This window comes from Macaca fascicularis, chromosome 6 (assembly GCF_037993035.2).
Source record: "Macaca fascicularis isolate 582-1 chromosome 6, T2T-MFA8v1.1".
Taxonomy (NCBI): domain Eukaryota; kingdom Metazoa; phylum Chordata; class Mammalia; order Primates; family Cercopithecidae; genus Macaca; species Macaca fascicularis.
Genome location: NC_088380.1, coordinates 178,848,269 through 178,860,774, shown reverse-complemented (window position 1 = coordinate 178,860,774; position 12,506 = coordinate 178,848,269). Strand labels below are relative to the sequence as shown.

Sequence of the window (12,506 nt, the reverse complement as noted above, 5' to 3'; positions counted from 1 at the left end):
TTTGAAATATTAAAGGGCTTTAGCTCATGGAGTATAGTTATAGTAGCTGCTTTGAAGTTTCTTTGTGTCAACATCTGTATCATCCCAGAGCTGATATCCACTGATTGTCTTTTTCTTTGAAAACTGGTTCTATTTCCTGGTTCTTTGTATGCAGAGTAATTTTTTATTGTTTCCTTGACATTTTATTTATTTATTTATTTATTTATTTATTTATTTAGTGACAGGGTCTTGCTTCTTGCTCTGTTGCCCAGGCTGGAGTGCAGTGGTGCAGTCACAGCCCACTGCAGCCTCAAGCTCCTGGGCTAAAGTGATCCTCCCACTTCAGCCTCCTGAGTAGCTGAGACTACAGGTGCACTGGCACCACACCCAGCTAGTTTTTTGTATTAATATTTTCTGTAGAGATGGGGTTTTGCCATGTTGCCCAGGTTGGTCTCGAATTCCTGAGCTCAGGTGATCCACGCAGTCTCCCAAAGTGCTGGGATTACAGGCGTGAGCCACCGTGCCTGCCTATCCTTGATATTTTAGTGTTATGGTCTGTAGACTGTGGGTCTGTATTATAATCTTTTGGAGAATGTAGATGTTTTTTGTTTAACAGGAAACCCTGTAGACCACAGGTTCTGTCTGATCTTCTGTGGGTAGTGGTTTCAGTCTTAGTTAGGTCTTTTCTTCTTTGGTTTTTTGCTATACTGCTTGGCACCTGTCTGACTCATGCTTAGCTCAGGGGTGAATCTCTGTGTTTACACACAGAATTAGGAATTTCCCTTTTCCTGTGCTCTTCTCTTTTTTTTTGAGACGGAGTCTCGCTCTGTCATTCAGGCTGGAGTTCAGTGGTGCGATCTCGGCTCACTGCAGACTCCACCTCCTCAGTTCAAGTGATTCTCATGCCTCCTTCTCGAGGAGCTGAGATTACAGGCATGTGCCACCACGCCCAGCTAATTTTTATATTTTTAGTAGAGATGGGGTTTCACCATGTTGCCCAAGCTGGTCTTGAACTCCTGACCTCAAGTGATCCACCTTCCTTGGCCTCCCAAAGTGCTGGGAATACAGGTGTGAGCCACTACGCCTGGCCTTCTGTGCCTTTCTCTTTGGGATTCATCCCATACTCACTGGACTCCGCAGGCCTCTTTTCCTGGTTCTCTGGCCAGAAATACAAGGTTTCTTATGGAGTTTTAGCCAGCTTTTCTACTGCACCACTGGGCAGGTCTGGGATTGGTGCAAACCCAGGAGAGCAAAAGGATGGAAAAAAAAAAAATAGGAAACTTATCCCCTCTACCAGTCTTGTCTGCAAATTTGGACTCCCCTTCATGTCACCTGCTTTTGTTTGGTTTTCAGAGTCCTCAAGTAGTTACTTTCATATTTGATGCAGTGTTTTCACTGTAATTATTAGGAGATACAGCCTGTCTTGGCTTACCTCACCATGCCAGAACTCCCCAGAATGTTCTTTTTTTGCTCACAGGCAGGCCTTTCCCCCCATCAGACGCTCCTAAGAGCCCTCTGTCAGTGCAGGTTTTGGGTTATTAGGCACCGGTAAAGGTGTGGGTTTCTTGGGAAGGAAATGTCTGAGGAAGTCCGGGGTCCTTAGAGAGAAGTGTCATGGATCTCTTCTCCCTCCTGTCACAAAAGACAGAAACCCGATCCCAGCCGGCTGAAGGACGAAAGAATGCTTGCTGGCGTCTGGCCAGGAGGGCAGGAGTGTTGGCGGGAATTCTTCTTTCTCCTCTCTTGGCATTGCTTCCCTGCATCGAGTTCATCTCAGGCAGTCCCCTCCAGGGCTGACAAGGTGACGCACGTTGGCCTTCATCCCCCCAGTTTAACAACCCCAGAGGACAGCAGGTAGCTTTCCTTCAGTCGTTCCAGCAACGTCCCAAAGTTCGCACTGGACCAGTGAGGGTCACGTGCTTCTCTCTGAATCAGTTCCTGAGGCTAAGGGCGTGGAATGTGCTGCTTGGCCAGCCTGGATCAGATGCTCAGCCCAGGGCCAGTGGGGGTAGGGGTGTCAGTTCACCTGGACCTCAGGGACTGACAAGGGGGATACTAAAGTATGCATTCTCGGCCGGGCGCAGTGGCACACGCCTGTAATCCCTGCGCTTTGGGAGGCCAAGGCAGGCAGATCACTTGAGGTCAGGAGTTTGAGACCAGCCTGGCCAACATGGTGAAACTCCATCTCTACTATAAATACAAAAATTAGCCGGGTGTGGTGTCGCACACTTGTAATCCCAGCTACTTGGGAGGCTGAGGCGGGAGAATTGCTTGATTCCATCTCAAAAAAACAAAAGATGTGCATTCTCAGCCAGGCTAATATTACTGCAAAGGAAGCCAAATACCTGAGATGTGACAATGGTTTATCAGATCGACAGTATTGTCTGTTGGACTAATTTCATGGGGGGAGAGGGATTAGGAAAAAATGTCTAAAAGAACTTCTGTGGGGACTGTCATTTTTTAAAAAGGTGGAGAAACACTGCCCTGCAGGAAGCTGGGCGCTGTTCCCAGAAGAGGAGGGAGGATACCACGCAGCTGGAAACTGCACCTGCCCACTCTAGGGGAGTTGGAAGCTGAAACCAGCAGCAGGCAGGAGTAGGCCAGTGGGAGGCACCTGCTCAGAGGGGTTTGGTGGGAGCCGCACAGGGTACTGGCCCTTGCAACGCTGAGCCTCTTCCTCAATCTCTGGCCCAGGAGTTCTGGGTTGAAGAATATACTGCAGGAAGCATGGAGAGGACCCTGACCCAGCCCCGCTCTGCTGTCTCTGTTGCAGGTGAAGAACGAGGTGGAGAAGCTCCCCCGACAGCAGCGGAAGGAGAGCATGAAGCAAAAGATGGAGGAGCATACGCAGAAAAAGCAGCTTCTTGTGAGTCCCTGGCCTCAGCTGGGGGTGCAGGGACTGGTGTGAGACCTGGAATGGTGACCAGGCCTCCTCTCTGCCTTTGCCCAGTCACTGCCCCTCAAATGCCCTGTTCTGAATACCTAAATCTAGCCTCATCCTTCATGGCCCCATTATCCCCTCTTCCATGCAGCCTTCCTTGATTGCCTCGCCTCCAGCTGGAAGTGAGCTCTTCCATCTCTGGATACCCCAACACTTTACATTGACCATCCTCCCAAACCCTTAGCACCTCCTACCTTGTTCTAGGGTTATTTGTAAGTCACATCTCCTTGACCAATCCAGTATATTCCCCTGCCCTCTTGGCATCTTTTAAGTCTAAAGGACATCAAACTCATGATGTCCCAGACCTGGTCGTGTCATGCTCTGAAGGGTGCCATTTTCCTTCCTTTCTGGCCCATCATTCCTGTCCCCTCCTTTCCCTCCAGTCCTTCATCACCTCCTGAAGCATGGTATGTATATTTCTTATCTCCTGTCTCTGGATCTATCAACTTGTCACCATCTCCATGACCCCCCAGCCACTGTCCAGTGGCCTCCCAGCGAGGCTTCCTGTTGCTGTTTTTCCCCTGCAGTTTCTTCTCTCCTGCCTGCAGGTGTGAGCAGTTTGAATTCCAAGTCTGATAACAGCACCCTTTCCCCCACAGCCCTGTGCCTTAAAAGCCTTCAGTGGCTCCCGCATTGTCCCTAAGATAAGCGCTGCCTCTTTGCTGTGCCCTGGCTGGCTTCCCCAGCCTTCTTTTCATCCCGTGCCGGAATGCTCCCATTTTCCCCACGAGGGGGTCTTTGTGTGCTCTGCTTCTTCAGCCTCCAAAGCAGAGAATCTTTGAGTCCACATTTACAAATGCTTTCTGTATTACCTGGTTCAGCGTTCATAGCTTACCATGGTAGGAGCTGTTCATTTTCCCATTCACAGAAGAGGAAACAAAGACTGAGAGAGGTGACATTGCTAAGTTCACAGTCGGGGAGGGGGTCGAGGCCTCAAGCTTGTGTTCTCTCTGGAACGCCCCATGAGCTGTCCCGTTACAGCGCGATTAGGAAGAGACTGCGGACTGGTGAGGCGGGGCACACAGGCCCTCGTCCACGCAGAGGGACAGTAGATGGTGTGGCCTGGAGGAGGCAGTTGCATGGAGAGCTTTGAAGATACGCACATCCTTTGGCTTGGATTTTCTGCTTCTAGAAATCCTGAGGGAATCTAAAAATCCTGAAGGAGTTATCACAGAGGTTCACAAACACTTAACTACCAGAATATGAAGTAGCACTACTTTAAAAATACATAACACCTGGAAACACCGTGTTGTTTATTGGATAAATAACATCCAAAGCATGAAATTTTTCAGCCATTGAAACACATATGATAGAAGATCACATTATTTATTTATTTGACATGGAGTTTCAAAAGTGGGAGTTTCATCACAGTGTTTTTGTTTTTTTTGTTTTTGTTTTTTTTTTGAGATGGAGTCTCACTCTGTTGCCCAGGCTGGAGTGTGGTGGCACAATCTCAGCTCACTGCAACCTCCGCCTCCAGGGTTCAAGCAATTCTCCTGCCTCAGCCTCCCAAGTAGCTGGGACTACAGGTGTATGCCACCACACCTGGCTAATTTTTGTATTTTTAGTAGAGACAGGGTTTCACCATGTTGGCCAGGCTAGTCTCGAACTCCTGACCTCAGGTGATCCGCCTGCCTCAGCCTCCCGGCGTGCTGGGATTACAGGCGTGAGCCACTGCGCCTGGCCAGAAGATCACATTATAACATGGAAAGATTTTTTAAAATAATTGTTTAAAATTGTGGTAAAATAGTCATAACATAAAATTTACCATCTTTCCCATTATTAAGTGTACAACATAGTGGTGTTAAGCACGTTCTCACTGTGCGGCCATGACCACCAACCATCTATCCCCACAACTCTCTCATCTTGTAAAACTGAAACTCTGCACCCATCAAACCGTAACTCTCCGTTTCTTCCCCTCCAACCCTTGCTAACTTTATTCTGCTTTCGCTATGAATTTGACTATTCTAGGTACTTCATATAAGTGGAATCATAGAATATTTGTCGTTTTGTGATTGGCTTATTTCACTTAGTGTAATGTCCTCAAGGTTCATCCATGTTGTTGCATGTGTCAGAATTTCTTTCCTTTTTAAGGCTGAATAATATTCCATTGTATGGATATAACACATGATGTTTATCCATTTATCTGTGGACGGACACGTTGGCTGTTTTCATCCCTTGACTATTGTGAATAATGCTGCTGTGAACTTAGGTGCTCACATAATCTGTTTGAGCCCTTTTTAATAATTTTTGTAACACAACAATAACAATAGCTATAGATACACTTGTATAGACATACCACAGTTGCCAACTCTGGGTGATAGGATAGGTGGAGAGTTTTACTAATTCTGTGGTTTCTAAATTTTTTTATTTTAATTTTTTTCTCTTTATTATGGAAAATTAAAAACATAGGAAGAGGGAGGCCAAGGTGGGCAGATCACTTGAGGCCAGGAATTCAAGACCAGCCTGGCCAACATGGTGAAACCCCATCTCTACTAAAAATACAAAAGTTAGCCGGACGTGGGAGTGCGCACCTGTAGTCCCAGCTACTCAGGAAGCTGAGATGGGAGAATCACTTGAACCTGGGAGGCCAATGTTGCAGTGAGCCGAGATCATGCCATTGCACTCCAGCCTGGGTGACAGAGCGAGACTCTCTCTCTCAAAAAATAAATAAATAAATAAATATAAGAAAGAAAAGAAAAGAAACATAGGAATAGGTATAATGGCATAATGAACCACCATATGCCTATCACCTAATCTCAGTAATGTCACCTCATGCCCACTCATTCACTTCCTGACCCCAAGGTATTATTTTTAATCAAATCCCAGACATCATATTATTTTACCTGTCAAACATCAGAGAAATAACTACCATACCATAAACACACCCAGCAAATTTAACCATAATTGCTGAACAACATAATACTGTCAGTATTCCCATTTACAATTGTTTCATGAATGTCATCCTTAAAAAAAAAAAAAAAAAAAAAAAAAAAAAAAAAACATTGGCCAGGCACAGTGGCTCAGCCTGTAATCCCAGCACTTTGGGAGGCTGAGGCGGGCAGATCACGAGGTCAGGAGTTCGAGACCAGTCTGGCGAACATGGTGAAACTCTGTCTCTACTAAAAATACAAAAATTAGCCAGGTGTGGTGGTGCATGCCTGTAATCCCAGCTACTCAGGAGGCTGAGGCAGGAGAATCGCTTGAACCTGGGAGGCGGAGATTGCAGTGAGCCGAGATTGTGCCACTGCACTCCAGCCCTGGTGATAGACTGAGACTCCGTCTCAAAAAAAAAAAAAAAAAAATTGTTCTTTGATCCAGGATCCAGATGAAGCCCTCGTGTTGAAATTGGTTGATGTGTCTCTAAGTCTCTCTTAAATTTCCCCTCCACCAGTTTCTTTTCTGTTTCTGAATTTTCTTCTCTGATCACGCAGGCTTTTCTTCCATAATAGGAAGAGACATTGAGGTGCCCAAGCCAGCTCTGGATAAAGGCCTGTCCTCCTCTTTCCCCACAGGACCGGGACTTTGTAGCCAAGCAGAAGGAGGACCTGGAGCTGGCCATGAAGAGGCTCACCACCGACAACAGGCGGGAGATCTGTGGCAAGGAGCGCGAGTGCCTCATGAAGAAGCAGGAGCTGCTTCGAGGTGGGGGCGTGCGAGTGGCAGCGCTGTCTTGGCCCAGAGTCGCTGTGGACATCCCAGCCCTGGGAAGTGGGGTGGGCAAGAAAAACCTCCCAGGCCTTCTCCATCCCCACAACTAAACATCATCCTTCATGGTGAAACCTGGGGAAAACCCCCAGTGAAGTAAGGAACGAGGCAAGGATACCAGTTGTCACCAAGACTATTTGACATTATTCCAGAAGTCAAGAGGAGAAAGGAACAGGCATAGAGTAGGTTAATCCGTGAGCTGGGTTTTCGGGAGGTGGAGACAGCTTGGCAGGGACTGAGCAACCAGTCTGCCAGGCCACGTGCCAGTCCATTTTTCCACCTTTATCTCACCGAATCCTCACCTAACACTGTGGGGCAGGGCCTGGGTTATCCCCATTTCTGTAGATGAGGGAACTGAGGCCTGGAGAGTTACTATTCTTTGGCCAAGTATCTTAGTTCATTCAGCTGCTCTAACAAAATACCACTGACTGGGTGGCTTATCAACAACAGACGTTCGTTTCTCACACTTCTGGAGGCTGGGAAATCCGCAGTCAAGGTGCCAGCACATATGTGGTCTGGGGCGGGCTTACTCTGTGCTTCATAGGTGGCACCTCCTCGCTGTCTCCTCACACAGCGGAGGGAGATGGGTTCTGGGGTCCCTGGCTCCTCACTGTATCCTCACACGGCGGAGGGGGACCGGCTCTGGGGTCCCTGGCTCCTCACTGTATCCTCACACGGCGGAGGGGGACGGGCTCTGGGGTCCCTGGTTTCTCGCTGTATCCTCACATGGCGGAGGGGGACGGGCTCTGGGGTCCCTGGTTTCTCGCTGTATCCTCACATGGCGGAGGGGGACCGGCTCTGGGGTCCCTGGTTTCTCGCTGTATCCTCACACGGCGGAGGGGGACGGGCTCTGGGGTCCCTGGTTTCTCGCTGTATCCTCACACGGCGGAGGGGGACGGGCTCTGGGGTCTCTGGCTTCTCGCTGTATCCTCACACGGCGGAGGGGGACGGGCTCTGGGGTCCCTGGTTTCTCGCTGTATCCTCACACGGCGGAGGGGGACGGGCTCTGGGGTCTCTGGCTTCTCGCTGTATCCTCACACGGCAGAGCGGAGGGAGACCGGTTCTGGGGTCTCTGGGTTTTTGGGGTTTTGTAGTGTTTTGGTTTTTTTGTTTTGTTTTGTTTTGAGACAGGGTCTTGCTCTGTGGCCAAGGCTGGAGTGCAGTGGCACAGTCATGGCTCACTGTGACCTCTGCCTCTGAGGCTCAAGCAGTCCTCCCACCTCAGCCTCCCAGGTAGCTGGGACTACAGGCATGTGCTACCACACTTGGCTAATTTTTGTGTTTTTTGTATAAATGGGGTCTTCTGTGTTGTCCAGGCTGGTCTCAAAGTCCTGGGCTCAAGTGATCTGCCTGCCTCGGCCTCCCAAAGTGCTGGGATTACAGGCATAAGCCAACGTGCCCGGCCTGGGGTCTCTTTTATTAATAAAAAGGCACTAATTCCATTCACGAGGGCTCCACCCTCGTGACCTAATCACCTCCCAAAAGGCCCCACCTCCTAATACCCTCACCTCAGAGGTTAAGATTTCAACATATACATTTGGAGGGGACGGAAACGTTCAGATCGTAGCACTGAGGTTGCACAGTTAATGGGTGATAGAGCTGGGCCTTGGATGACAATATCAGGAAGCTGGGCATTTCAGGGCTGATTGAGAAAAAAATAAATGACCACAAGATGGCAGTAGCATACAAGCAGCTTTGCTTGGGGGCATTTTGACAGGTTTACACGCTGAGGGGGTGGGTCCCTTACAGAATGAGGCCTTCTAGAGATGACAGTGCGGGCCACCATCCAGCAGGGGAAGAAGGCAAAGGAACTCTTGGGCAAGAAGGGGACCTGAGAGGGGGCTCACATGTCTAGATGATGTCGTCCAGCGTGGGGAGCTCAGATGGGGCATCTCTAGATCAGAAAACTGCAAAGGGCAGCGGTGGCTTGGGGTCTTTCTGGAGCCCTTGGGTCAGATGTTAGGTGCAGTTTCTTTCTTTTTTTTTTTTTTTTTGAGACAGAGTCTCGGTCTGTCGCCCAGGCTGGAGTGCAGTGGCGCAATCTCGGCTCACTGCAAGCTCCGCCTCCCGGGTTCACGCCATTCTCCTGCCTCAGCCTCCCGAGTAGCTGGGACTACAGGCGCCCGCCACCGCGCCCGGCTAATTTTTTCTATTTTTTAGTAGAGACGGGGTTTCACCATGGTCTCGATCTCCTGACCTTGTGATCCACCCGCCTCGGCCTCCCAAAGTGCTGGGATTACAGGCGTGAGCCACCATGCCCGGCAGGTGCAGTTTCATGCGATATGCAAAGTAGGCAGGCTCCAAATGGCTAAATATCTGCTTGGTTTGAACTTTTTTTTTTTTTTTTTTTTGGAGATGGAGTCTCACTGTGTCATCCAGGCTGGAGTGCAGTGGCACAATCTTGGCTCACTGCAACCTCCACCTCCCAGGTTCAAGCAGTTCTTCTGTCTCAGCCTCCTTCATAGCTGGGATGATTACAGGTTTGCGCCACCACATCCAGCTAATTTTTTATATTTTTAGTAGAGATGGGGTTTCACCATGTTGGCCAGGCTGGTCTTGAACTCCTGACCTCAAGTAATCCACCCGCCTTGGCTTCCCAAAGTGCTGGGATTACAGGTGTGAGTCACCGCGCCATTCTCCTGCCTCAGCCTCCCAAGTAGCTGGGACTACAGGCACCCGCTACCATGCCCAGCTAACTTTTTTATATATTTTTAGTAGAGATGGGGTTTCACCATGTTAGCCAGGATGGTCTCGATCTCCTGACCTCGTGATCTGCCTGTCTCGGCCTCCCAAAGTGGTAGGATTATAGGCGTGAGCCACCGTGCCCCGCCCTGTTTGAGCTTTTTTCTGTAGCTATATACCTGGGTTTTGTTTTTGTTTTTTGAGACCAAGTCTCACTCTGTCACCCAGGCTGGAGTACAGTGGCACAATACTGGCTCACTGCAGCCTCTGCCTCCCCTGTTCAAGCGCTTCTCATGCCTTAGGCTTCTGAGTAGCTGTGATTACAGGTGCACGCCACCACACCCAGCTAATTTTTGTATTTTTAGTAGAGACAGGGTTTCGCCATTTTGCCCAGGCTGGTCTCAAGTTCCTGGGCTCAAGCAATCTACCCACCTCAGCCTCCCAAAATGCTGGGTCTATAGGCGTGAGCCACTGTGCCTGGCCGTACATACTATGTTTTAGAAATAACAGAGGATGGTTATACATTTGAATTTGGTGCCTGTGGACTTTTGGCGGTCCGGGCCTGCTGTGAGGAAGTAAACAACATGAGGCCATATCCCAGGGCCATTTTTGGCTCGCTTATAAAACAGGCCTCCTCCAGGCCTTTGATGACCAGTGCAGTTAAGCAACATAAACCTCTTATTAATTGGTGTGGATCAGCAAAACGGGCTTCTTGAGTTTTCAATATTCTGAATAGAGCACAGTTGTTTTGAGAAAAGCCCTCACTTCCTTTTCCATGATGTTGGTAAGAACCGCCCTATTTACGGAACTGTGGTTCTGATTTTGGGGTGGAAGCCGGAATCACTATTCTGATATACCAAAAGCAGATACCATTTTGCACGGAACGGGAATGCAGTGAAATAAACAACATTCGCACTGAGCCAAGCATAATCTCCTGTCTCGAAGGGCATGAGATTCTCCCTTTGACTCCAGGTCCTCACCCGGGTGCTGTGCACAAGGGTGGATTAATAGACCTCCAGTGATAAGATGCCAGATGCCATTGTCTGCATAATGCATGCATGAGACATGCAGGGGACAAGAGGATCTCACCCATTTTTTCAAAGGAGGAAATAGTGACAGGAGGCCATTCTGTCTTCTTCATGGGGTCTGCATCTGAGCCCTTCCCACGTGCGCATCAGGAAAGTAGAGATGCAGTGTGGATTGCACTTCAAAGTGTCTCCCAAGGATGTCCCCTCCCTCCATAGTATAGCTGTGTCCATCTGGCAGAGATGGCAGCTGATGCCTGGAGAACCTCTCCATTCCTAATCCCACCGATGGAGCTGGGTTCCAGCCTGTATCTGCAGTTTCTCTGGCTCCTGACTTTGAGCACTTCGTGCTCTACCATGCTGCTGGGAGCTATCATTCCTTAGGTTTAAAGGAAGTTTCTAGGCCTCAGCTCAGGTCAGCCAACATGGTCTAATGAGGTAGCACATGTGGCGATTCCTGAGCCTAGCAGGTCGGTGATCTCCAGCATGAGGCGGCCAGGCAGAGGAGCGGGGCAGAGGGCCTGTCAGGTCTCTGGATGTCAGCACCTCACCAGGTGTGTGGCATGTCCTCCGCAGACCGGGAAGCGGCCCTGTGGGAGATGGAGGAGCACCAGCTGCAGGAGAGGCACCAGCTGGTGAAGCAGCAGCTCAAAGACCAGTACTTCCTCCAGCGGCATGAGCTGCTGCGCAAGCATGAGAAGGTGAGGCTGCCGGTGGCGTGGGGCTCGGGTCTGCTGCCGGGCCGACCTGGGAGAACCGTGAGGCTGGATGTGGTGGGGCACGTCTTGGGTGCACACTTTGGATGACAAGTGCCCCCAAGAGGACCCAGGGCTGGCTGCAGTGAGGCCCCAAGAGGTTCTCCAGGGGTGTCCTGCTTCAGCTCAAGGGACCAGGAATAGGGCAAACCATGCAGGGAAGCCGATGGCCCAAGCAGCTCCCTCGCTGACTCTGTTACTTGCTGTGTGTGTCTTTTTTTTTTTCTTCTTTTTTGAGATGGAGTCTTGCTCTGTTGCTCAGGCTGGAGTGCAGTGGCGCCATCTAGACTCACTGCAACCTCCGCCTCCAGGGTTCAAGTGATTCTCCTGCCTCAGCTTCCCAGGTAGCTGGGATTACAGGTGCTTACCACCATGCCCGGCTAATTTTTGTATTTTTTTTTTTAGTAGAGTTGGGCTTTCACTTTGTTGGCCAGGCTGGTCTCAAACCCCTGACCTCAAGTGATCTGCCCGCCTCGGCCTCCCACAGTGTTGGGATTACAGGCGTGAGCCACCGCGCCCACCCGGTGTGTCTTTCTTTTACTCTTTCTTTTCCCTCTTGTCCTCCCTTTCCATTTTCTCTTTGTTTCTCTCTTTCTTGTGCATTCCTTCAGAATACTTTTAGGTCTCCACTTAAACACCACCTCTGCCGGGAAGCCTTCCCTGAACTCCCCAGAGCTGGTGAAGGCCCCTGATCTGTGTGGCCAAAGCACCCTCTCCTGCAGGAATTGTCTGTCTCAGTTCAGCCTTCATAGTGGGACAGTGACAGACAAACCAAGGTCTGGATGCAGTGGATGCACAGCAGCTGTGTATAATTCCAGTTTCTTATCTAAATGCAGTGATGGAAGTCAGTATAGGGCCATGGGAGTTCAGAATAAGGCTACCCAACCAGGTGAAGAAATCAGGGAAGGCTTCTTGGAGGAGGTGATACCCATGCTGAGCTTTGAAATACAAATAGGTGTTAGGGGAAGGAAAAAATTCAGAGTATCAGGGTTTTTTAAAATATAAATTCACGGCCGGGCGCGGTGGCTCAAGCCTGTAATCCCAGCACTTTGGGAGGCCGAGACGGGCGGATCACGAGGTCAGGAGATCGAGACCATCCTGGCTAACACCGTGAAACCCCGTCTCTACTAAAAATACAAAAAACTAGCCGGGCGAGGTGGCGGGCGCCTGTAGTCCCAGCTACTCCGGAGGCTGAGGCAGGAGAATGGCGTAAACCCGGGAGGCGGAGCTTGCAGTGAGCTGAGATCCGGACACTGCACTCCAGCCCGGGCTACAGAGCAAAGCTCCGTCTCAAAAAAAAAAAAAAAAAAAAAAAAAAAAAATATATATATATATATATATATATATATATATAAATTCACATCTGCCATCACTAGTGAGAAACCATCCCCTTTCGTGTACATTTTGCTTTGAGAT

General features: G+C 49.6%; 1 protein-coding gene and 1 long non-coding RNA gene across 5 annotated transcripts in view; one reads left to right on the top strand and one right to left on the bottom strand.

The window, feature by feature from the left end:
- Positions 1–12,506, bottom strand: part of LOC123574171 (uncharacterized) — a 93,019-nt gene that overhangs the window by 25,344 nt on the left and 55,169 nt on the right. The gene's annotated exons all lie outside the window — the stretch shown is intronic.
- The window catches only part of STK10 (serine/threonine kinase 10), a 150,859-nt gene that overhangs the window by 125,125 nt on the left and 13,228 nt on the right, over positions 1–12,506 (top strand). For all 4 annotated transcript variants that reach the window (XM_073994719.1, XM_045395048.2, XM_073994720.1 and 1 more), the window contains 3 exons: positions 2,753–2,845; positions 6,436–6,565; positions 10,912–11,036. In XM_073994719.1, the coding sequence (XP_073850820.1) occupies positions 2,753–2,845; positions 6,436–6,565; positions 10,912–11,036 (348 nt within the window). The remainder of the gene's footprint in view (positions 1–2,752; positions 2,846–6,435; positions 6,566–10,911; positions 11,037–12,506) is intronic.